Source organism: Pelodiscus sinensis, chromosome 3 (genome assembly GCF_049634645.1).
Source record: "Pelodiscus sinensis isolate JC-2024 chromosome 3, ASM4963464v1, whole genome shotgun sequence".
Classification (NCBI taxonomy): Eukaryota; Metazoa; Chordata; order Testudines; family Trionychidae; genus Pelodiscus; species Pelodiscus sinensis.
This window is the reverse complement of record NC_134713.1, coordinates 107,513,910-107,537,619: the sequence shown is the minus strand read 5'-3', so window position 1 is coordinate 107,537,619 and position 23,710 is coordinate 107,513,910. Positions and strand designations below refer to the sequence as shown.

At 43.1% G+C, this 23,710-nt stretch overlaps 1 protein-coding gene across 5 annotated transcripts in view; it reads right to left on the bottom strand.

The window, feature by feature from the left end:
* Positions 1-247: 247 nt before the first annotated feature.
* Positions 248-23,710, bottom strand: part of AKAP12 (A-kinase anchoring protein 12) — a 129,761-nt gene continuing 106,298 nt past the window's right edge. For 4 of the 5 annotated variants that reach the window (XM_075924439.1, XM_075924435.1, XM_075924437.1 and 1 more), the window contains 2 exons: positions 10,988-17,168; positions 248-4,340 (listed from right to left, as the gene is read on the bottom strand). In XM_075924439.1, the coding sequence (XP_075780554.1) occupies positions 10,996-17,115 (6,120 nt within the window). In that variant the 5' untranslated portion in view covers positions 17,116-17,168 and the 3' untranslated portion in view covers positions 248-4,340; positions 10,988-10,995. The remainder of the gene's footprint in view (positions 4,341-10,987; positions 17,169-23,710) is intronic. The other variant, XM_075924436.1, reaches the window with a different exon arrangement.

Below are 23,710 nucleotides of genomic sequence, written 5' to 3'. Positions count from 1 at the left end.
CCTTACAAACACAACTAGAGTTTCTTTTTGAAATCAGTGTTGCTAGGATAATCTGAAAGAGAGACACAAGTAAATAAAATATTTTCCTCCCAACAGGTTATACATATATTGCAGCTTCAACGTAATGAAGATCAGAATGTGACAATGTTTTTCAAGAAGCAAAGGTTCTATTGTCTGGAGATTTATCATTGAACAGAGAAACCATTTGCAAGAAGTAGAAACTACAAAACACGTAGACACATGAGAATGAACTAGTGGTTGTACTTTATTTAGTCAGTGAAAATCTACCTTAAAAACAGAAAATAGAAAATCAATATTTTTAACCCAGTACATTGGATTAGAGGAAGCTGCAAGCTTGGAGTTTAAGCACAAGCTACAGTTTGCAGCCTGAGTATTTCAGGGGCCAAAGCAATACACTGGAACAAAGTCGTATCTGTATGTAGAGAGGTTTTTTGCACCATTTGGAAGGTCTTAATGGTGCTATATTGTATAGATGTCTGTTACAAGAAGAAACATTGATTATACAGTTAGCATGTTTGTTACATTGCTTAGGTAGGCCCAGGATTAATATAAAAAACAAGCAAGATTTAAGCACTTGCTTCTTAATTTCTACCAACAGACAATTTACAATTTGATAAAAGCTAGCTTTCTTTAAATGTGGTTTAGACAAGAAATAACTTTACATATTATTAACAGCTTTGGAACTACAAATATTAGACTCAGGATTACACAGGTCATGCTATTGTTTTGTTTTACCTGTTGCAATTATTGCAATATGGCTTAACATACATAAGTATATAATTTTGTACAAACGTAATGGATTTCACATTTGCATGGTGTTATAAAAAGCAAAATTAACACAAGCAACATAACCTCGGGGAAACAACAGCCTTCGTCAGAATTATATTTGTAGATTCATGGCCAAAAAATAAGGGGGAAACCCGTCACTAAGGAAAGGCAGACTAGATTGTTTGATATCACATTTCTCATTTAAACTGTTCTGTATTTTTTCTGTGAGTTAAGAAAAAAATGTTTATATCCTGCACTCATGAAAGTACTATAGCTAGTTGCACTGGTGACAATGCAGGTTAGTGTCATTTATAAACGGGCCAAAAATAAGGCCCTTCTTCAATGTTCTTTGTAGCATATTAACTTTTTAAATAGCTATAAAGGACACTTTTTTTCCTGCACATCCTCTCAGTCCCCATCTGTTAATTATATCAACCTCTCCTTTCAATGTTATTCACATAGAATGTGTGTGCACGCATGTGCATTGTGGCAGATAAATCAAAGTCCTCATAGGAGAGTGAAGATCCTAATTCATTTAAGTTCACTGTCGAAGTGGTTTGAAAAAATATTTATATGGAGCAGTGAGTCTCATATGCATGATTAACTTTCTGTGAGTGAAGTGAAAGAAAGAATTAAAAGGCTCTGGAGTTATTATTTAGGATTAAAAGATATCTCAGGTTAAATTTTTTACTGCAGCATCATATGCCTGTAATAATAGACTCCCAGTTCTATAGTTAAAACCTTCAGGGAAAAAAAAACGACTCAGAGAAATGTTAGTGGATAAATTAAAAGCATTTTTTACAGATTCCTTGGCTATGCACTTTGTGCTGCTACAGATAGAGTAGCAAGGGAGTTGGGGTGGGGGGGAGGAGGATGGTAAAATGAAAAAAAGGGAAGAGTTATAAAACTGTATAAAACAAAAATACATTCAACTCTCTATTTCCTTATGTACCTTAAAATGCTCAGATGATAGCTTTAACATTTCACGTAACTGGACATTTCTGCAGAAAGGACTTTATTCGTCTGTTTTATTAACTCTCGGGGTATGTCTAGACTGCACCCTTCTGCTGGCAAAGGGATGCAGATTAGGCAGGTCGAAATTGCTAATGAAGTGGGGATTTAAATATCCCGTGCTTCATTAGCATAAAAATGGCCGCTTTTTTCGGCACGGAGCTTTGTCGGAGAAAAGTGGTAGTCTAGAGGCTGATCTTTCGCTGAAGAAAGCCTTTTCCAATAGATCCCTTATGCCTCATAAAATGAGGTATTCCGGATCTATTGGAAAAGGCTTTCTTTAGCGAAAGATCAGCCTCTAGACTGCACTTTTCTCCGACAAAGCTCCATGCCGAAAAAAAAAGCGGTGGCCATTTTTATGCTAATGAAGCACAGGATATTTAAATCCCCACGTCATTAGCAATTTCCACCTGCCTAATATGCATCCCTCTGCCGGCAGAGGGGTGCAGTCTAGACATACCCTTGATGACTCATATTGTATGATATTTTGAGCATATTCCCACTGTATTTGGCATAAACAAGCAACACAATATTTGAAATTCTTGTTTAGCAATTACAGCACAAGCATCCTGTCACTTTTCAGCTAAAAACTAAGGTCATGTCTACACTAACACTTATGTCAGCAAAAGTTGTTGTTGGAGGGTGTGAAAAAATGCTACACTGAGTGACAAGTTTTGCTAGCTTTAAGTGCTTGTGTGCATAGTGCTATCCATGTCCTATCAACAAAGCTGCAGCTACTCATTGAGATGCTTTTATTATGCCAATGGGAGAAGTCTTTCCCATAGGCATAAAGTGGCTGCATAAGCAATCTTATAGCAGCACAGCTCTGTAGACATGACCATATTTTATCAGCAGATGCTGTGCAAGATAGTATACATTTTAGGAGAAACCCATATCTGCTTGTCAGAGGTGAATTAGTTGGCTAACATACTTTTTATGAGTAATAAGCTAAAAGTTGCAGAAATCCTCCACCAGATGGTGCAATCACAGTGTAATCAGTCACTTCTCTTTGCATACTGTCCAGCCTCAGAGTGAGAGGCACCTGTATAACAAGACCATTTGGGTACACTAGAAGGAAACAGTTCATTTTAAAATAAATTATAACATACTGATAGGATAATGAAGCTATTGGTCAACATCTTACTCAACCTGAATGGTGTCACGTTCACAGAGTGCAACATATAACTTTTAGAAACCAGATAAAAAAGTACAGCATGCTTTTTCTGAGCTTATATGGTCAAGTACAGAATACTTTTAAACATCTAATTATTGTTCAGTTATTTAATGTCAAGCCTGCGATTTTACACCTAAAAAAAAAAAATGGAGAAATATTTTGTTCCAGGTTTGCCAACTCTTAATTAAAACCAACAGAGCTAAGTATAGGCAAATATTTTATTTAAATCATTTTCAGAAATCACAATCTGCCAAATGTACATGAGCATAATGAAACACACTGTTCTAAAAAGAAGTGGGCACAAATATGGGGTGGACATAATCCAGTATCTATCAAAACATTTTTTTTCAAGAATGTCTCATTTCATGGCATGTGTGTGGCTCAAGGAGACAGGGAACAGTAAAATGCAAAAACAACAACAACAATCCTTTTCTTCCTAATGCTAAAATAGCCTTTTTTCAATTCGATTTAAGCACAATAATTTATTGAAATTGCCATTGCAAGGCTGCAATAGAATCTGAAATGCATATATTTGTAACTCTTTAGGACTTCTACCTTCCACCGAGGTGGTTTCAGAAAAAATCAAACTGGAATAAAGTGAACTTTAAATGCTTTCAATACAATTTATAGTGTACTCCCTACAGAGGTAAATGCAAAATTAACTTCTGCCTAATAATTTACATTAGTAGGTTTCCAAATAAGAATTGTACTTTTTGACCATGAATGTTCTTTTATGGAAGCAGGAACAACTAGCACAATGTCTTAAATTTATCAGTTCTTATCTCCATCCACTAAGTGGAACACCTGCCTAAATTTAATGAAGATAATTTGTGGCCAGCTGTAGCTCTCTCAGTGCTTCACCATGGTCACATGCACTTAGTCTCATATATTGTGATGCAAATGTATATCATTTTGCATTTTCAAAAATCATAAGATGAAAAAAATATACATTAAAATCAGAACTGGGTTTATGATATATATATATATATATAAATACACAAAGAATTACACTCCAGTTTTGGAAGCATTTTAGTAGGGGGAAATCTGGAACAATAGAGACTGGGCATTGCCAATAGGCATTTAAATCAGACATCACTTTTTCATAATTTTATCAAACAAAAATAAAGAAGTCTTGAAAAGAGGAAATGTTAACATCCAAGAGTAGAGGGTGATGACTAAAGCTCCTGATGTTGTCTCAGGATTGTCAGCTGCTCTCAAGGAATAACACAGATATTGATGGTCTGTCTAGTCTCACAATTCAGAAACTTACATTGGTCTACAGACCAATCAGCAGATTCCACATTCTGCTCTTGCCTTCTTCATATTCTGGTATCTCCAAACGTAACACACACATTTAATGGAACTGCTGAAAAAAAAAAAAGCAAAGATATTAACAAAGTCTTATTAATCATAAATTACTCAATTTCTATTCTCTCTCAGAACTTCCTTAAGTGGGGAAGCTGTTTTTCAGGAGTGGTATTGGAGAGAGACCTCATCAACTCCAGTTTAAAAAGAAAAAGCTAACAACCTAAAATCCTGGGTGTGTAACACAGCATGGAAGTTTCCCTTTGCTCTTTCTGTGAATCTCCCAAAGTTGAAAATGGAATGGTGCTCCAACTCCTGCAGGCCTTTAGGACAGGGGTGGACAATAATTTTTTTGCCTAGGGGCTACTTCAAAAATTTGTAAGCAGCCCCGAGGCCAGGATGCTTCTGGCTTCCCCAACCACAGACCATGATTGGTCTGGGGGTGAGGGAGCCCCTTTGCCCCCACCTTCCCACTAAGCACCGTGCCCCCTGGCGATGGGAAGAGACTTCCTGTGCTCCCCACCCCAGGGCCTGGGAGCACACGAAGCTTCCTCCCGCCCTGCCAGGAGCACGCTGCACTTTTAAGTGTTGCATGCTCCTTGCAGGGCAGGGAAACTGTGCATGCTCCCTCCGCCCTCTCCCAGTCCCTAATTGCCACGCACTCCTTGCACGGCGGGGATAGGATGGAGGAAACTTTGCGTGCTCCTCCTGCCCTCAGGCCAATTAGGGTTTGGGAGCGCGAGAAGTCTCCTCCCATCCTGTGAGGAGCACACAATACTTCAAAGCGCCGTGTGCTCCTGGCAGGGTGGAGGAAACTCTGTGCGCCTCCCCCCACTCCCAGGGCTTAATTGGCCTGGGGGTGGGGGGAGTGGCAAGGCCTCTGCTCACCCTTTCGCCCCTTTTGCTCACCCTTGCCATAGGAGGTACACAGGAGTTGGGCTCTCTTCAGCATTTAAAAATAGACAAGGTTGGTGAAGTAACTGTCCTTTGTTAGACTAACTTCTGTTGGTGAAAGGCCAGCTTTTGAGCTTGCACAGAGCATGTCTTCAGATCCATGGAAGGAACTAGCAATCAAGGTGGTACAGATTAGGGATGACAGATGTCGCTTAATTTACTAATTGTTAACTGCATCAAATCTTATCAGTTATGATTATTCAACAGTTCCCAGGGTAGGACCAGTATCCAGAGCGTTCCTAGCTTCACTCCCAGGGAGCCTCTCCCAATCTACACTGCTGCCTCCCCATGCTCCCTGCACAGACTAGCTTCCACTTCCCCTTCCTTTGCTGCCTCTATCAAGAGTGGGGATTGCATGTAGTTATTTGGATCAACCAATAAGCTTAGACTTATTGGTTAATCATTTAAACGAACATATGCTAACATTCCTAGTAGAGATTATTTAGCATAAGGTGTTTGCATGCAAGAATGGCATACAGGATCTGACCAAAGGTCCATGTAGTCCAGTGTTCTGTCTTCTGACAGTGGCCAATGCCAGATGCCCCAGGGGCAATGAACGGAACAGAGAATCATCTTCCATCCCAGCTTCTGGTAAACAGAGGCTAGGGGACCATCCCCGCCCATCTTGGAGGGGCCGCTCTATGAACTTATCTGGTTCTTTTTGTAACTGTTATAACCTTGGGTCTTCACAACTGTACAATCTTCTTTACAGTCCTCCTTGAGCTCCAAGCTCTGGTCAGCCCACGCACAACATAATGGGTCATACCAAAGATCCATCTAGTCCAGTATCCTGTCTTCTGACAATGGCCACACACAACCTTTTTCTTTCTGAGGCCCTCCCAACATGCTACAAAAACCCACCTGTACCACAATAACTGCATATAAAAGCAATCAGGGCAGCTGCCTGGGACCCCATGCAACAGGGGCCCCTGCAAAGCTACACTACTCAGCCTTCGACTTTGGCCCTGGATTGTGGGGTCCTGGGTTCCAGCTTGATGTAGAGGGGCTTCAGCTTTCTGCCCTGAACCCAAGTAAGTATAATCCTGTCCCTATTTGGTGGATCCTCTTAAAACCTGCCTGCGACCCCCTACAGGGCCCCAGACACTTGGTTAAATACTGTTCTACAACATCCTTAATACATGCACATTTCCCCCTGCAGAACTCCTTAAGATTCACAGAAACTGAGCACCTAAGGAAATCCAGGCAGAGGGGTAATGGGTAGCAGGAAATATGAGGGAGCAGCGGGACACAGAGGCACACCCTAAATCAGGGGTGGGCAATAATTTTTAATGGGAGGCCAATCCAAGAATTTGGAAAGTGGTCGCGGGCCGCACTCTTCCATGATATTAATGGAGGAGGTACAGGATCTGGGATGGAGGTTGGGTGTAGAAGGCAGCTTGGGATAAGGGGGAGAGTTCGGGTGAAGGAGGCAGTTGTGACCTGGGGCACTGGACTAAGGTGCAGGGGGTTGGATTGTCACTTAGGACAGGAGGGGACTGCAATCTGGGGCAGAGAATTGGGGTGCCAGATCTGGGAGAGGAGATGGGTACAGGAGGGGGGCAGAGGATTTGGGTGTGTGGAGTGGGGGACAGAGGATTGGGGAAGGGAGGGACTGAGGCACCAGAGACAGGCTCTGGCCAGGAGGTTTACTAGCCAGCAGCTATTCCTGAATCAGCCTCCCTGCCTGCCCGTGTTCCCTCTAAATTGTGCAGCAGCACAGCTTTATAGGTGATTAATCAGCCCAGCGCAGTCAGTCAGATTCATGCAAGAGCCTCTGACTGGGCAGGGCTGATTAATCACCCATGAAAGTGTGCGGCTGGGCAGTTTAGAGGGAACACTGCTGCCTGCCCTGCCCCTGCCCAAGCAGCAGCCATGTGCTCTGGAGCCCCTTGTGCTTCATGGCTGCCTGTTATTGAAACAGGATTGTGCTGGGGGCGGAGCAGCTTTAACTTGATGTTGAAAACAATGAAAATGTAGGGATCACTCTTGACATTTCTTCTACCCCCCTCTTTTGCCAGATTCTGTATTTAAAATACCTATTTAGGGCAGGCATGGGCAAGCTATGGCCCGCAGGCCAGATACAGCCCACCCAGCCACTGGATCTGGCCCGCAGATGCTGTGTGGAGCCCCAGGCAGGCTCCCTGGTTGCCTCACCCCACTTGTACACTGGCTGCGGGGTGGTTTTTCTTTAAAAACTGAGTCTGGAGGGAAGGAGCGGGGGAAGCTTTATGAGCTGCTCCTGAACCCAGCAGAATCCTATTGGCTGGTGGGAAGCTGCCTGTTTCAACAGAGGTAACTGTTCCTTCTAAGCTGTGCAGCAGCAAAGCTTCACAGGTAATTAATCAGCATCCCTTCCCCCTCTCTCCCGCGAGGATGATTAATCACCTTTGAAGCTGTGCTGCCATGCAGCTTAGAGGGAACACTGGCTGCAGGTCTCATATTACCTAAGATAGTTGCTGGAATAGTCCACTATTCACCAATGAGCAAAGACTGAAAACAAGAGGAGCAAACTCTCATTGTACAACCCGGGTGGTGGGGAGAAGGAGGCTGGTGACCACAGCTCACTCAAAGCAGAAAGGAGAATAGCAGCTCTCTCTCTCTCTCCCCATTTAGAAGGGAAACAATGCTGTGCTGTACCTGAAGAGTTGATTTTCTATGGTGCTAAGTATCCCCATCTCCAACTGCCACTGAAGAGAAATGGCAGGTAAAGGATAATACAGAAGCAAGTGGAGTATAAATGAAATTGACTAGTTCAGCTGCTCAGCTTCACATCTCACCCAAAAGATTAACTGTTTCTGCCAAATAAAAGTGGCCTCATTTTCAGAGGTACAGGTTGTCTTGTTGACAATAAAAGCTGTGAGTACTCAACAACTTTGAAAACAAAGCTCCTTATTTAAGTTTCTAGACAGTAACATAATGGCCAAAATAAGTCCGACCAATGGCCTGTCAGCAATCCATCCCCTGTTGCTCACTCACAGCTTCTGGAAATTAGAGAAAGAGAACACCCAGAGCATCAGGCCTGGTCAAAGAGTTTGCAGGGCCCAGGGCAGTTGGCTGTGCCACATGGCTAGGTGATTCCCTCAACCATGCTGACTAATCTTTTTTGAACTACATTATAGTTTTATTCTTATTCACTTCCACACCATTGACAGTTTTCTAGAACATAAAAATGGCCAACTCAAACCAAAGGTCATTCTAAGCCCAGTAACTTGTCTTCTGACACTGACCAGTGCCAGGTGCCCCTGAGAGAATGAACAGAACAGGTAATCAATTGATCTCTCCCCTGTTGACCATTTAAAGCTTCTGACAAACTACCCATTCTGGCTATAGGAGTGGCCTGAGGCCGGCTGTGGCAGCTGGCGTCCTAGGCAGAAGGCGCTATCGGCGCCCATGCCTGAACGGCCGTCAATGACCATGACGTAATCACAGGGCGTGGTGTCATCATTGGGTGCCTGGACCCGCAGTGCCCTAGGCAACTGCCTAGTTTGCCTAGGTCCATGGGCCACCCCTGTCTGGTTAATAGCCATTGATGGAACTATCCTCCATGAATTTAAATCTAGGTTTTTTTTTAACCTTGTTAAAGTCTTGGTCTTCACAATATCCTCTGGCATGGAGTTCTACAGGTTACCTATGCATTGTGTGTATGATACCTCTATCATATCCCTGCTTAGCCCAGTCTCTTCACATATGAAAGTCGTTCCATATACTTAATCATTTTTGTTGCCCTTCTCTGTACCTTTTAAAACTCTAAAAGCTTTTTTTTTCCCCCCACCAGAACTGCATGCAGCATCAAGTTGTGGATATATTATGGCTATATATAGGAGCACAATGAATCTTTTCCTTTTCTTATTACCTTTTCATACTGTGTCTTATTATCTAACCCTTTTTCAAATGGCTCCTAATGTTTTTTTTCCATTACAGTTGAAAATTGAAAGGATGTTTCCCGATAAATGTCTATCACGTCTCCTAGATCTCCTTCTTGAGTGCTAACAGCTAATTTAGATCCTATCATTTTGTACACATAGTTTGGATGTTTTTCCATGTACATTACTTTGCTTTTATCAAAACTAAATTCCACTTGCCAATTTTTTATCCAGTCACCCAATTTTTGTGAGATCCCTTTGTAACTCTTTAAACTCTGCTTTGGACTCTGCTTTTATGTAATTTTGTACCTTCCACAATTTTTTGCCATCTCAGTGATTACCCCTTTTTCCAGATCAGTTATGAATATGTTGAAGAGCATGGACTCGGTTTAAAACACTCCATTCTGACTATTAACTTCTACCTTTTGTTTTCTTTTAACCAGTTTCTGATCAATGAGAGGACTTTCTCTTATCCCATCACTGCTTACTCTAGGTAAAAGACTTTGGGGGAGAGACCCTGTCTAAGGCTTTCTGAAAGTTCGAGTACAGTAAAACTCCAATGGTCCAGCATCTGATGGTCCGGCACCATCAGGAACCCGGAAGTGCTCTGGGCAGCCGGACCATTGGAGCTGCTCTGCCCCCAGCTTCCCTGATTCAGCTGCTGCTTAAACTGACCAGCCGCTGAATCGGCGTAGCCAGGGGCAGAGCAGCTGGAGTGCTGCCGGGTAGGTCCCGTAGCGCTGCCCCTCGGAGCTGCGGGACCAACCCGGCAGCTCCCCAGCTGTCCTCGATTCAGCTGCTGCTGAAACTGACCAGCGGCTGACTCCAGGAAGCCCAAGGCAGAGCTGCTCTGCCCTGGCTTCCTGGAATCAGCCCTTGATCACTTTCAGCAGCAGCTGACTTGGGGACACCTGGAGCAGAGCAGCTGGGGTGCTGCCGGGTTGGTCTTGCAGTGCTAAGGGTTGGCGCTACCGGACCAACCCGGCAGCACTCCAGCTGCTCCGTCCTAGGCGTCTGGATTCAGCCGCTGTTGAAACTGACCAGCGGCGGACTCCAGGAAGCCCGGGGAAGATCAGCTCTGCCTCAGGCTTCCTGGATTCAGCCACTGATCAGTATCAGCAGCAGCTGACTTGGGGACACCTGGGGCAGAGCAGCTGGAGTGCTGCTGGGTTGGTCCAGTAGCGCCGAGGAGCAGTGTTGCGGGACCAACCTGGCAGCACCCCAGCTGCTCTGCTCCAGGTGTCTCCAAGAGCAGCTGGGGTGCTGCCGGGTTGGTCTCGCAGAGCCAAGGGTTGGCGCTACCGGACCAACCCGGCAGCATTCCAGCTGCTCTGCTGCAGGCGTCCCCGATTCAGCTGCTGCTGAAACTGACCAGCAGCAGCTGAATCAGGGTCGCCTGGGGCAGAACTGGACTATCGGAAGGGGGGGGGGGGACTATGACGGGTCTGGGGTGGCATCCCCCCCCACCCCAGACCCCTCATAGCCCCTCCCCCCCAATAGTCTGGCATATCTGATAATCCGGCACCCTCTGGGTCCTAAAGGTGCCGGATTATCAGAAGTTTACTGTACACTGTATCCACTGGCCCACCCTAGTTCAAAGAATTCTAATAGATTGATGAGGCATAATCTCTTTTCAAAAAGCAGTGTTGACTCTTCCCCAAAAGATTAAGTTCATTTATGTGTCTGGTAATTCTGAAGTTTCAACCAATATGGGTCTAAGTGTCTGAAGTTTGGAAAAAGAATTTAAATATTTTGACTGTGGTACGGAATCCTGAGGCGGGTCTTTGATGCATGCAAAAAGCATGACACAGTAGCAAATCAATAAAATAGTGAGAAAAGGAAAAGATTCTGAATAATACTGCCAAAAATTAACTAATAAAATGCTACTTACATTAGGCCTCAAGATTTGGTGAGCTCGGTCTTTGATTGTGGACTCTCACAAGAGGTGTATTCTTGATAATTTACATCTTCTCTATGTGTCTTCATGTCTTCCACTGGCTGGCTATGTTCATCTTCCTTCCTTTCTATGTGTATCTGCTGAACCATGCATTTCTCTTGGGTTTTCACAGTCAGCCCTGCGGCTTCTTCCTTTAGCTTTGGTTGGTCATTTGTTGTTGTCTCTTTAGATTTAGATAAGTCTTCTGAAACGGTCATATACATTGCTGATTTTTGAGCCCCTAAACTTTCACTTGAAAGATCTTCAGGAACCGGCACAATTTTTCCTGAATCCTGAATTTCTCCCTCTTTTGACATACCAGAAATTAATGGCACATCTTCTGTTTGTTGTACAGTAGCCTGTTTCTCTGCAGACTGTGTTAAAATAGGTTTGATTATACTTGGTTGCTGGAACTCTCGTTCTTTATCCTCTATTGTGTCTCCACCTTTTACAAGAAGCTGCTGATCCGCCTGTATGCTATCCTGAACTCCATATATATTTATATCTTTTTGGCTTCCATCTGTTGATTCCATCTGCTTCTGTGACACAGCAGCTGGCTCTTCTGTATTTTCGAGTTTGTCAACGGCAGTCTGAATTATCTTTAATACAATTTTTGTACTCTGTGATTCTATGGTGACAGACTGAACAACATCTTTTTCAAATTCTATGTGGGTTAGACTTGGGCTTTTTTTATCTTGAGAAACTATTTTATCGTGTGTTGTGGAGCTTGTTGCTGTCTCAGTCTTTCCATCCACTGTTGTGATGCTCATCTCTGATACCGACACTGTTTCTTCACTCCTACTGACTGTAGCCCCAAATTCTGAATGAGCAATGGTAGTTCCTTGGACTAGTTCAGAGGACAGTTTCTCAGGCACAGCTTCTAAAGTTTCAGCTGGGGTTTCCATAGGTGCCACAGTTTCTGCAACAATTTGTTCTTCAACTGCTGCAGCTGTAATCAGCTGTACGGATGCTTTTTGAGCCTCAGAGCTTTCAATGCTAGGAATGGGTGAACCAGTAGCTTCCAGCTGCACAGCTAAAATCTCTTGCTGCATGGGAGTCGAATAAAGTTTATCACCACTTGCAACTTCCAATTTTCCAGATTCAAGCAGCAAATCTTTTTCTATTTCCCTCATTAGCTCAGACTTGATTTCCTCTCTCTGACTGCAACTTGAATTTGTTGCAGTCAGCAGAAGTGTTTGCTTTGCTTCCATGGCCTCCTCTTCACCTCCCTTTCCATGCACAGGCAGTTCCTTAGGACACATGTCGCTCTGCACAGAGGCCTCATTTACAACTGCCAGCTGTAAATTACATGGGGCATCTTCTACATCATTCTGCATGGGGGCCTCAGATGCAACCGCTTCAGTGCTTTCTGATTCAACGGTAAGCACAGCACCTTCTGCCTCTCTTGTCACAGGGGACTCAATCACCACGCTCTGCATGGCATCTCCAGTTACAACTGCCTCTTTGCATTTGGATTCTAAGGAAAACAAGGCACCTTCCACCTCACTCTGCACAGAGATCTCACTGCCCTCACTCTTCATGCTGGTTTCTATTGCAGTTATTTCTTTGCATTTAGATCCTATGTTAAGTACAGACTCATCCTCATTCGGCACTGTAGCCTTAGTGGCAATTTCTTCCATGTCAGTCTGCATTGTAGCCTCAGTAGCAATTGTGCTTGTGCATTTTGCTTTCAAGAGAGGTACGGTATCTCGCACCTCGCTTTGCATGGGGGCCTCAGTTGCAAGTGTTTTTGTGCATTCTTGTTCTACAGTCTGCACAGCATCTTCCACCCCACGCTGTTCAGAGGCCTCAGCCACGTCACACTGCATTGGAGCCTCAGGTGAAACTGTTTCAGTGCAGTCTGATTCTAAGGTAAGCACGGCATCTTTCACCGCCTCCTTCACAGGAGCCTTGATCACCTCACTCTGCATCACTCCTTCAAGAACAGTTCCTTCTACTTCACTCTGCTTGGTGGCCTCAGTCACTTCACTCTGTGCCATGACCTTTATGCCCTTTGATTCTTCATTAAACATAGCATCTTGCCCCTCCCTTTGTGTAGAGGCCTCAGTTACACAATTCTGCACAGGAGCTTCCGATGAAAGTACTTCAGTGCATTCTGATTCTAAGGTAAACATGGCATCTTCCACCTCTTTCTTCACAGGAATCTCACTTGCAAGAGCTTCTGGGTAAGTTGGTTCTAAGGCCTCCCTGGCATCTTCCCCTTCACTCTGTACTGGGATGTCCGTCCCCTCAGGCCAAGAGTGGGACTCAGCTGCAACTGCTTCTCTACATTTTGATTCCAACGTGAGCATGGCATTTTCTGTCTCACTTTGAATAGGGGTTTCAGTTACATCACTCTGCAAAGGGGCTTCTGTTACAGTTACTTGCATGCATTTTGATTGTAAGCTAGGCACCATGTCCACCGCTTGCTTAAATTCCTGGGAAAACTCAAGCTTTGCATCATGTATTTCAATTACAGATCCATCCAGTTCTGGAGAACCTTCATCTATGATTTCACCTGGAGTTATTTCTATTAACTTTACTTCAGCCTCTTCAGTTGAGATTTCTTGTGGTTCTTCTACTGATACATACTCAGCTTTCACTTCAGGCCCTGCCTTGGTAGTTACTGCGACACTACTGTAAAATTCCTCCTCTTTCAATTTATATTTCTCTAGAATTCCTTCTACTTTAGTAAGTGTTTCTTCATGTCTTTCCACAAATGATTGTTCGGTTTCTTGTAACTGACTTCTATCTGCCAATCTATCCAGACTTTTAGCTTCTCCTGTGTGTTCCTTCATCACAGCATACTTTTCACCCATCTCTGACATTTCCTGTGGAACACTTTCATGAGCTTCATTTCTGCCTTGAACACTTCCTACAGTTACCATGTGTTGAATGTCAGTCTCTTCAGGTTCCTCTTTCTTTAAGGACTGTTTAGCCAACACAGTTTCTTGACATATGTTTTTAACTTCATTAGCTTCATCTTTCTTTTCAGATCCAATTTTCAGTACTGATTGAGTAAGGACTCCTGTCACAGTTCTTTTGCTTATCTGTGCTTCATCTGACAGCTTCACTCTTTCTACAACTTCCTCAAGAATTTCCTGTGTTTGTTTATTTAATTCTTCTAAATTTTGTTCAGTCCCTTCCATCTCCTGCACAGGTGTAACTTCTTCCGTAGTGTTTGGGGATTCCGTTAACCGTGACACTGCAGAAACCATCTCAGTCGTCTCCTCTGCAACAGACATCTCTATTGCTCCTTCACCACAGGAAACTTCTGTTGCCTCTTCTAGTGCTGTCAATGCTTCTGAAGTTAACTCCAGTTCACTTACTATAGTATCATCACTAACATCCTTACTCAACTCTGGCAAAGTTTTAGTAACCACCACTTTCTCTTCTACAGCAACTTCAGTTTTAAATATCTGTTCAGTTGGTTGTTGTTCATCATCTTTTTCCTGTTCAATGGACTCGGTCACCGTAGCAGATATCCAAGATGGTGATCTTTCTTCTATACTAGTTACTGCTCTCTCCCCTTCTACAACAGTCACAGTAACTGCATGAACCAGTCCTTCATTAGATTGCTCAATAATTAAGGTATCTTCTAATTTTTCAGCTCTCTTTTCATCTAAAGTTCCTTCCCTTATTTCCTCAGCTTGTGTTGCTTGTTGGGCTTCAATTTTTTCTTGTTCAGCTGCTTCATACTCAGATAAAGGAACAACAGCTGGAACATCGGAGTCTTCTTCATTGGTTTCTGTCATTTCTTCTCCAGCTTCCTCAACACAAGCTTGTTCTGGCTTCCCATCAGACTTTTTCTTCCGACGACCAGGTATTAATTTTTTAAATGAAACCCATGTTTCTTCTTTTCCAGGTTCACCATCTGAAGTAGAATGTTCTATGCTGGAAACTAACACAGATTCTTCAGTTCTCTCTTCCATTTTGGTTTTGGATTTTCTTCTTGGAGTGACTAGCCTTTTAAATGATTCCCAGGTTGAAACACCCTCTCCTTCAGATGGACTTCCAGCTTGTTCTGGTGAGGAACTTCCTTGTCCTTGATCACTTTCTTGGGAACTAGTTAGGATAGGGTCTGGTGCAGTTTCATTGCTTTGTCCAATGTCATCTATTTTTTGACCTTCTTGAGCAAGCCTCTGTCCTACTTCCTCATCAGAAGAGGATGATTTCCTAGCTCTTTTCTTGGAGGAGCCTACACAAATTAAGGCCTCCCATGATACAGAAGTATCAACCTTTCGTTTTGGCTCTTCTGTGCTTTTTTCTAGCTTCTGCTCCTCACCATTTACTTTAGTTTCTTCTTGATTTTCAGAGACTGCACTTTCAGTAGAAGACAAGGTAGCACTCTTTGCCTTATCAATTTCTTCTTCTTTGTCACTTTCAGAAGGCCTTCTGACACGTTTCTTAGGAGTCACCATCTTTTTAAATGATGCCCAAGGAGTAACGCACTCTCTTTTCCTCTCTACATCTGAAGTTACTCCTTCTTCTGTTTCAGTGAGCTGTGTTACATCTATGGCTTTATCCACCGAAGGAGGCTCTGTTGATTCTTCAGGTGAAGAGGCAGAGCTCTCTGCTTTTTGTTCTTCTGGACTTTCTGGGGAATCAGCTAAATGTTGAATTTGTTCTGCTTGTTCCCCTGGCTTAGTTTCTTCTCTCTTTCCTTTATGCTTCTTTCCAGAAAGTTTCTTTAAACCAGTACCAGTAAAAAGTTTCTTTAAGGGGCTGCCTTGCACTTTGGCTCTTTCTTGTGAGGACAACAGTTCAACCTCATTTGTGATACCTTCTGGAGGTTTACATGCAGCTGCATCTTCAGGGCTTGGTTCTATTTGCTTGACATGATCGTCCACTATTATCTCTACTGTTTCTTTGGCCTTCAACTGTTCAATTCTTTGTATCTCACCATCTCCTTCAACTGATTGCTCAGAAGCTGAAGACGACATCTGTTCTCTCTCATTTGTTTTAACTTCTATAGTGCTAACATGAACTTCTGCCTCTGTCTCTATCTTTTCATCAAAGATTTCACTTGCTAGTGGAGCTATTGGTTCAGACTTCTCAATTTTTTCACCAAACACTTCTATTGCCACTGGAACAACAGTTTCAAACCCTTCTTTGGATTTTCCTTTAGATTCTTCTAATTCTGCTAGTTCAGATTTCTCTTCAAAGTGTATTTCATTTTTTTCTTCTGGGGATATTTTACCTTCTTTCACTGGTTTTGATATTTCTTCAGGGGAAAGATCTCCTTTTTCTTCACAGAGTATTTCAGATTCCTTGTTTACACTTTCAATGGTCTGTTGTGGAAGTGGCTGTTCAGAAGGAATACTTTCTTCCTTCAAACTTGCTTCTGCTAGGATCTCTACTGGGATCTCTGTCACTTTCCCTTCTTGCTCCTCCTTTTCTCTCTCAGTTTTCTCCTCACTTGTTTCTAATGGGATCTCTGCAACATCTTTTTCTTGCTCTTGTTTTCCCCTCTCAGAAGTCTGCTGCTCATCCTCTTTAGTCTTCCTAAAACTTGTCTTTTTCCTAAACCCAGCCCAACCCTGAGTAAAGAATTTTCTTAGTGGTGATGCAGTTTCATTAACTAATGCATTTGTTGGAGACTCGGGTGACTTGCTAGGTTCTTTTCTTCCTTCTGCCTCTTCATTTCCTTCAGCTTCCTCACTAGGGCTTTCTGCTGCCTTTTCAGGAGGAGATTCATCTTTCCCTTCCTCACTGATTGGTTCTTCTTCAGTCTTTTCTGCAGAGAGAATCACTTCACTTGGTGTCGCTTCCTCTACCTTTTCTAGCTCAACTTCTTTATGATCTCCTGCTCCATTTGCTGCCATTTCTGCTTCCTCTTTTTTTACGGTCAGTAGCTGAACCGGTTCAGACTTTTCTGTCTTATCTTTTTTAACAGTAAACTTGAATCCAACAAATTTAAAAACCTTTTTAAATCCAACATCATTAGCCTGAGACTCACTGGGTTGTTCTAGCTCTTCTACATTGTCTTCTTCTGATTGCAATTGTTCATTAGCTTCTTGAACATCCTTCTGTACATCTTCCACACCATCCTTATCAGTTGATTCTGGTGGCATGGCTTCCATATTTTCAGGTAGCTCTTCTTTTACAATCACATCTGTAGGTTCTCTTTGTCCAACTATAAAAAAGTAAAAATCAGAAACAAATTAGATTTGCTGTAATCTTCATTCACAGCTTAATTTACGAATTTAAATCACTCAAATAAGGTATTTCAACTTTTAATGCATATACTAATTTAGATCTTAATGTGACATAGTTCAATATTATGGTGGCAATTCCAAGGTCTGCTAATACAGGCTTTATCAGCAGTTCTTATAAACTTAGCTTCCCCCTCATTTGTAAGTGGTAAAGAAAATCATGTCTGGACTTGTTGCTTGACAGAAAGCTCATTCAGAACATTCTAGGCTCACTCTTTTTCTGTGCAAGTGAAGTTCAAGACTATAAAACAGGTTAGGTTTTATGTGGGTAACAGCTGTTCACTTCAGAAATGCTACTACTACTGAGGATAGCATAAGCAATTTTTTTTCTGAAGCAGACATTCAACCTCCTTCCCAGTTAGAAGAGCACAGCATCAAGAATGAAAGATTGCAGTGGACAACATGCTGCCGGAAGGGGAATATTTTCTTATGGCTCCATCTGAATATAATACAACATGACATGGTCCATGGCCAAGCCTAAAACAGAATGCAAGTATTCTGACCACCAGTTGTCCTCTGCTTCAGCCACAAGCCAGACATTTCTGCACGGTTTATTAAGACTTTTAAAAAAAGCATTTTTTCAAATGGCAGTGCATATAGTTCCATGCCTTTACACATCTTCAACAACAAATATGATCATAATCACCAATCCTGCAAACTCACCCTGAGATCTTACAGTCTTTCATTTTTCCACATATCACCAGTATTGAAATGTTCGACAGCTAAATTCCTCCCCAGTAAAACAGCTGGTAAAATTAGTGAGGTTGTAGGTGTAAAAAGGAGTATAGTTTGGCTTGCACAGTGATGATGATGCATGAGAAGGCAAGAACCCAATTTTAATCTCAGTTCTTAGCAGCTTTATCTCTAGCACCATCCTGGGTGCTCCTGTGACTTTTACTCCCATTAGACATAGCACTGTCCCAGTAAAGTCAGAGGACACCTGTGATTTCAAAAATCCAGTAGTTTCAGGAGGGAAGGAAAAAAGAACAAGTATACTCCATCCGGTCTATATTAGGCACTCTTTGTTATGAATGTCCACTGGTGCAGCCATGCTGGTTTTAGTATTGGGAGGAGGCCAGTCTCTGTTCCCTTCCACTCTTATGTTTATATGCACAGGAGAGGACAGAAGAACACAAGCCCCAAGGAATCTATTTTTCCTTCCTGTCTCTCTGCACAGATATGGTAGTCTGCATGCAGAATGCAGAGCCTTCTACTCTTACTCCCCAGCACTGCCACAAACAAAATCACAATGTAGCCCTAAAAAACTAAAAATTGTTTGTTTTTCTGTTCTACAAGAGATTTTCCAAAACCTTACTTCAAAAAGAAAATTTTCAGTTAAGATTTTCAAACATTTAACTTTCTACTTACAGTGCACCTTTCTGCACCACATGCTGACATGTGCTTCACTCAGTGTATCAATCTGAGCCCTTCCTACTTCTCTACAGCTCCTCAAAAGGGACAAATCTCTTACAGCTTTCATGCTAAGAGCATTTGGCCTCTAGGTGGAGATAGTTTAGCTTATGGATTAAATCAGGGGTGGGGAACCTCAGGCCCACAGGCTGGATGAGGCCTCCCGAGGCTCAGGAAATTCCTGCTGCATTGGGGAGCCCGGTCTGGCACGCTAGCCCCCCTACTCATCCACAGGACTGGAGCATACAAAATCTACTAGCCTAGACTATGGTGTGTGAGGGGAATGTGAGGAGTGACTTTTTCCTTCTCAGCCAGGGGCTTCTCACTTTTGTGCGGCCCTGACTGATTTTTTCTATGGGCCAGCGACCTCCAACCCAAAAAAGGTTCCCCACCCCTGCCTTAGATAGTATACAATCAGAATTCTAATAGGCAGTGTAGTTTTTCTGGGTGGAGTGCCAGGGTTATTTATTTACACTATACATTATGATTGATTGGCAAAACATGCCATTGACTGTGTCTTTATTAGTATATTGCCAGTAGGTAGCAACAACTCGAGAGACATCAGTTGGAGACTTAAATGCAGCATATGCATGGTAACGTTTAGACCATGGCTGCTCATTTAGACTACAGGGAACAGTCGAAAGCAGAGCTTTCGAAAGTGAAAGTAATTAAGGCATGACTTTTTTGGCAAACTGCCCCCTTTGTCAAAAAGCTGCCCTTCCTCAAAAAAGGAGGTTTATGCAGCTTTTCGACAAGGGGGGAGGAGGGGTTGTCAGAAAAAAGCCAGTCTTACTTTCACTTTCGAAATTTTTGCATATCTTCTTTCGACCTTTCCCTGTAGTCTAGATGAGCCATAAGAGTATAATACTACCTAAGTGCCAGGCAGTTAAGTTAGCAAGAAAGCTAAAATGAAACTTTTTCCTTTCTAGAAAAATGTAACTGAGAAAACTCAAGAGACTCCAACACTCACTCAGAAGAAATGAATGTCGGAATGCACTGTGTTCCACTTACAACTACTATGACAGTTAAAATGATTAAATTCCACATAATCAACATAAGACCTCATTCTGACCCTGGTGTTGCTAAATGCCAACAATATCAACTTACTGCTATTTGGTTTTGAAGAAATACAATCCCACAGAACAAGTTGCAAACAACACATTTAAACCCTTGTCCTCCAGCAGAACACAATGCTGATAGAACCTTGCACCTGTAAAGTGCAATTGGCTTCACTGGGGCAGGAGACTCACAAAGGAGTGAGTACCTGTCTGCATTCAATAATTGTAGAATCAGAGTTATATTTTATAAAATCCACTCATCTTCCCACAGGGGCTTACAGTTTAACACATATCTGAGAAGGATCACTGAATTTTGAAAGTGAACTAGCCTAGAATTTTTCATATTAGTAGTAGCAGGTTGACATTTGCATTTATTAAGGTAGTTCTGAAATAACTTATGAGGTTAACAGTGAAATTACTATGCAAGAGACAATAAAAGGAAGCAAATGTGTTATAGTTGTGTACTCAAATAAATATAAGTCATTGGCAAAGAAAAATTAAAGCAAAAATAGAGGTAGTTACATGGAATTCTTTTTGGACTTTTATTTTCGGAATGCACTATATATTTTTGTTTTAACTTATTTCATGACTACAGCAGGGCTGCCAATTTTGGTTGGGACTATTAGGTGGCTAAATGATTTTAGGAAGATAAGGCTGCAGTGGGTCCCCTAACAATACTAGACTCTCTGCAGGAAGTATTCCTGGAGGTTTCATCACATGACAATCTGTATCTCCTGGAGTGTCCAGGACTATACTTGAGGGAAAAACATTCAAAACCTGGCAATAAGACCTTACGTTATCTCCACAGTTTACTGTAAACATTACCTATAGCACTAGGCTACAGAAAAAATAATAAAATAAAAACAGATAAACCTGCAACCCTAGAAGATCATATTAAGTAAGTCAACAATGTGAGTATTGAATCATGGCTAAACTGGTGGCCCAAGTAAAATGTTCTATTATTAGGGAGACCCATGGGATTTGGGAGAAATGAAGAACATTCTTTACCTTTAGAGAAGATTTACAGGTAAATTATAGTAATAAATCTTCACTCCTACATCATTGCTTCTAGCATTTGACTACTAGGAATTCTGTCAGCCGGGATTCTAAAACTAGTAACTGCCTGGAAGTGGCAGTTATAGAAATCTTCAGGGGATAGCCAAGTTAGTCTGTAACAGGAAAAACTTAAACAATCAACAAATAGTCTAGTAGTACCTGAAAGACTAACAAAACATGTAGATGGCATCATGAGCTTTCGTGGGCATAACCCACTTCTTCAGATGACCAGAGAATTGGAAGTCCAAATCCAAGAATAAATAAGGGGGAGGGGAGGAGAGAAGAACGAGTAGATAAGCTTCAGAGGGACAGCAGGAAAGACTTAAAACACAACAAATAGTCAGCACCTAAAAGACTAAATAATTACGAGAGGCTGATAAGAACCATAAGTTTGCACTTGGAAAGGAAGATGACCAACACCAGATTCTACACAGACATTGAGAACCATTAGCATATTCATTGTTTGGTTGGTTGATAATGTGCGAGCCATTGATATCACAAAAACATACAACACTTTAATCTTCCGGGACACTCATTAATGGATCTCCAGGTCGCTGTTTTGTTTCAGACCAATTCCACAAACCAAATACACAGAGAAGGACTGAAACTTAACTTCATTCACAAGTTTAATTCTCATGCAAATGGTATGAATCCTGATATCGGATGGATCACACATTATCAACCAACCAACCAACCAACCAAGGTGCTAATGGTCTTTCCTGTTACAGAATACTCAACTATCCCTCTGACTGGTTTCATTTGGAGACAAGAAAGGTAGTAGTGACTGTACTCTCTTACCTGTTGCAGTTAAAAGTAACTCAGTTTCTCTTTTCCCACCTTCAATCTCCACTTCAGAGTGATAACCACCCTCCCCCTCATTTTGCTTTTATTTTCCAACTTTAAATAATCATCTTTTCCAATCACCTCCTTTAAAAAATAAATTCAAATCCTGAAGCTAGCTTAATTTCTCCCCTCTTAAAGCAAATTTCAGTTTGCTGAACTTGATAAGAAAGGTAATTCTTCTGTCTCTTGACACGACTGTCAGAAAATCAAGAGGAAAACTGCTAAGTCTCATAGTTGTCCCAGAATATCACTCAAGCTTGGAGACATAGCAGAAGAGCTGGGACTGCCTTTAAACCCTGGACATATTGTCATCTCTTCCACAGCATGTCTCAGATAGATATCAGCCCAACAATGCCTACCGTCTCACCCCATTTCTATACCATCAGCTACATACTTCTATGGCTCCAGCAGGGTGAAAGAAAGAAAAGTGTTGAAAAACAGTTGTTAGAAGTTTGACACACACACAATAAATCAGTCCTTAAGTCGTAACATTTCCTTGAGGTTAGCATGCTGCTGCACTGGCATCAAATGGGACCAAAGCTGTTTAAATCACTCCTGATGCAGGGGCTGCATGCTGAAGATCTGTTAGAGAGGGAAGAGAAGTTTTGAAGAAAAAAATACCAGACACTACTGCTCTGTGAACTATCCCTATTCATCAGAGGTAGATGATACATTTAAGTACAATGGGGCTATCTATGTGATGCAGCCAGCATACTGTTATTAGGAAATTAATGGGGCTAACATTTCTATTAGACTTTTATCCCTGAACCCTGGTAGGCACCCATCATCTTTCAGATCAGCATTTGGCTAAAAAAGATTGGGCCTAGCACCCGAGAAAGTTTTTCCTTTCCTTCTTCTTTATAGTAACCGGAAGATGGGGCAGGAGGAGAAAACACTGTTGCTCTATGCACCAACCAGTAGATCGTGAGCTACCAGTAGATCTCAGGGGCTCTAAAAGTAGCTCATGAGCCCTCTCTGAACTGCGCGCCTGCGCAGTACATTTACATTAGATTTCCTCATTTGAGGAGCAGCTACTCACTGAGCAACAACACAGGTGAGTATCTGCGAGGAATGGTGGGAGCTGGGAGGTCGGGAGGGCTGAAACACCCCAGCTATCTGACTATGGCTTTCACAGCTGAAGCGAGGTGCAGCCTCCCTGGGCTGAGCGCAGGGCAGCCAGGCTGGAGGGAAGAGAAGCAGCTGCCCGGCCAGCTGGCCATGGCGCTCAGCCAGGGTGCACCATGCTCCATGTGGGCTGGCGCAGAGGAGAAGCTGCCTGGCCTGCTGGCTGTGGCGTTCAGCCCACAGGAGGCTGAACCGCGCTCCAGCTGATTGGGCAGCTTCCCATCTGCGCCTGCCCACGTGGAGCTTGGTGGCAACCCTGGCTGAGCACCATGGCCAGCTGGCTGGGCAGCCACTTTTCTTCGCTCCAGCCCAGCTGCCTTGCGGTCAGTCCGGAAGGAGCGCGGGACGGAGGCTTCCCTCCGTGGCTGGTGTAGGGAACTCCCTGCCCCCAGCCTTGTTCCCTCTCCTCTGCCCCAAACTTGTCCCCCGGCCTGCTGGCCCCCCGTTTCCTCTCCCTTGCCTCCCCGACCCCGCTGCAGAAACCTGCCCCCCCCCACAGAAACTTGTCCCCCGGCACCCTGCCCCCCCTGCAGAAACCAGATCCTTCTGGCACCCTGTCTCCTACTACAGAAACCTGCCCCCCGCTCCCCTCTGCAGAAACCTGTCCTGGCACTTTGCCCCCTCTCCCCTGCCCCCACTGGCACCCTGTTCCCTGCTCCAGAACCCACTAGCACTCCTCCCCAGTACTGTGTCCCCAAATGACTTTTCTATGGGTCAGTGACCCCTGACTCAAGGCAGGTTCCCTGCCATCCTCATAAATAAAGACAATGCAGAAACTTTTTGTGTTTAACATAGTATTCTATTTAAAAATGAAGCCTGGCCAACAAACCTCCAATTGGGGCCAATCCCCCATATGGCCACAACCACTCCTGCATTCCCCCTTCCCCAGACCCTATATCTGAGCCTATCAAACACTGGAATCCCCTGCCCTCAGCCCCTCACATACTCCAACCCAAATTCCTGCACCCTCA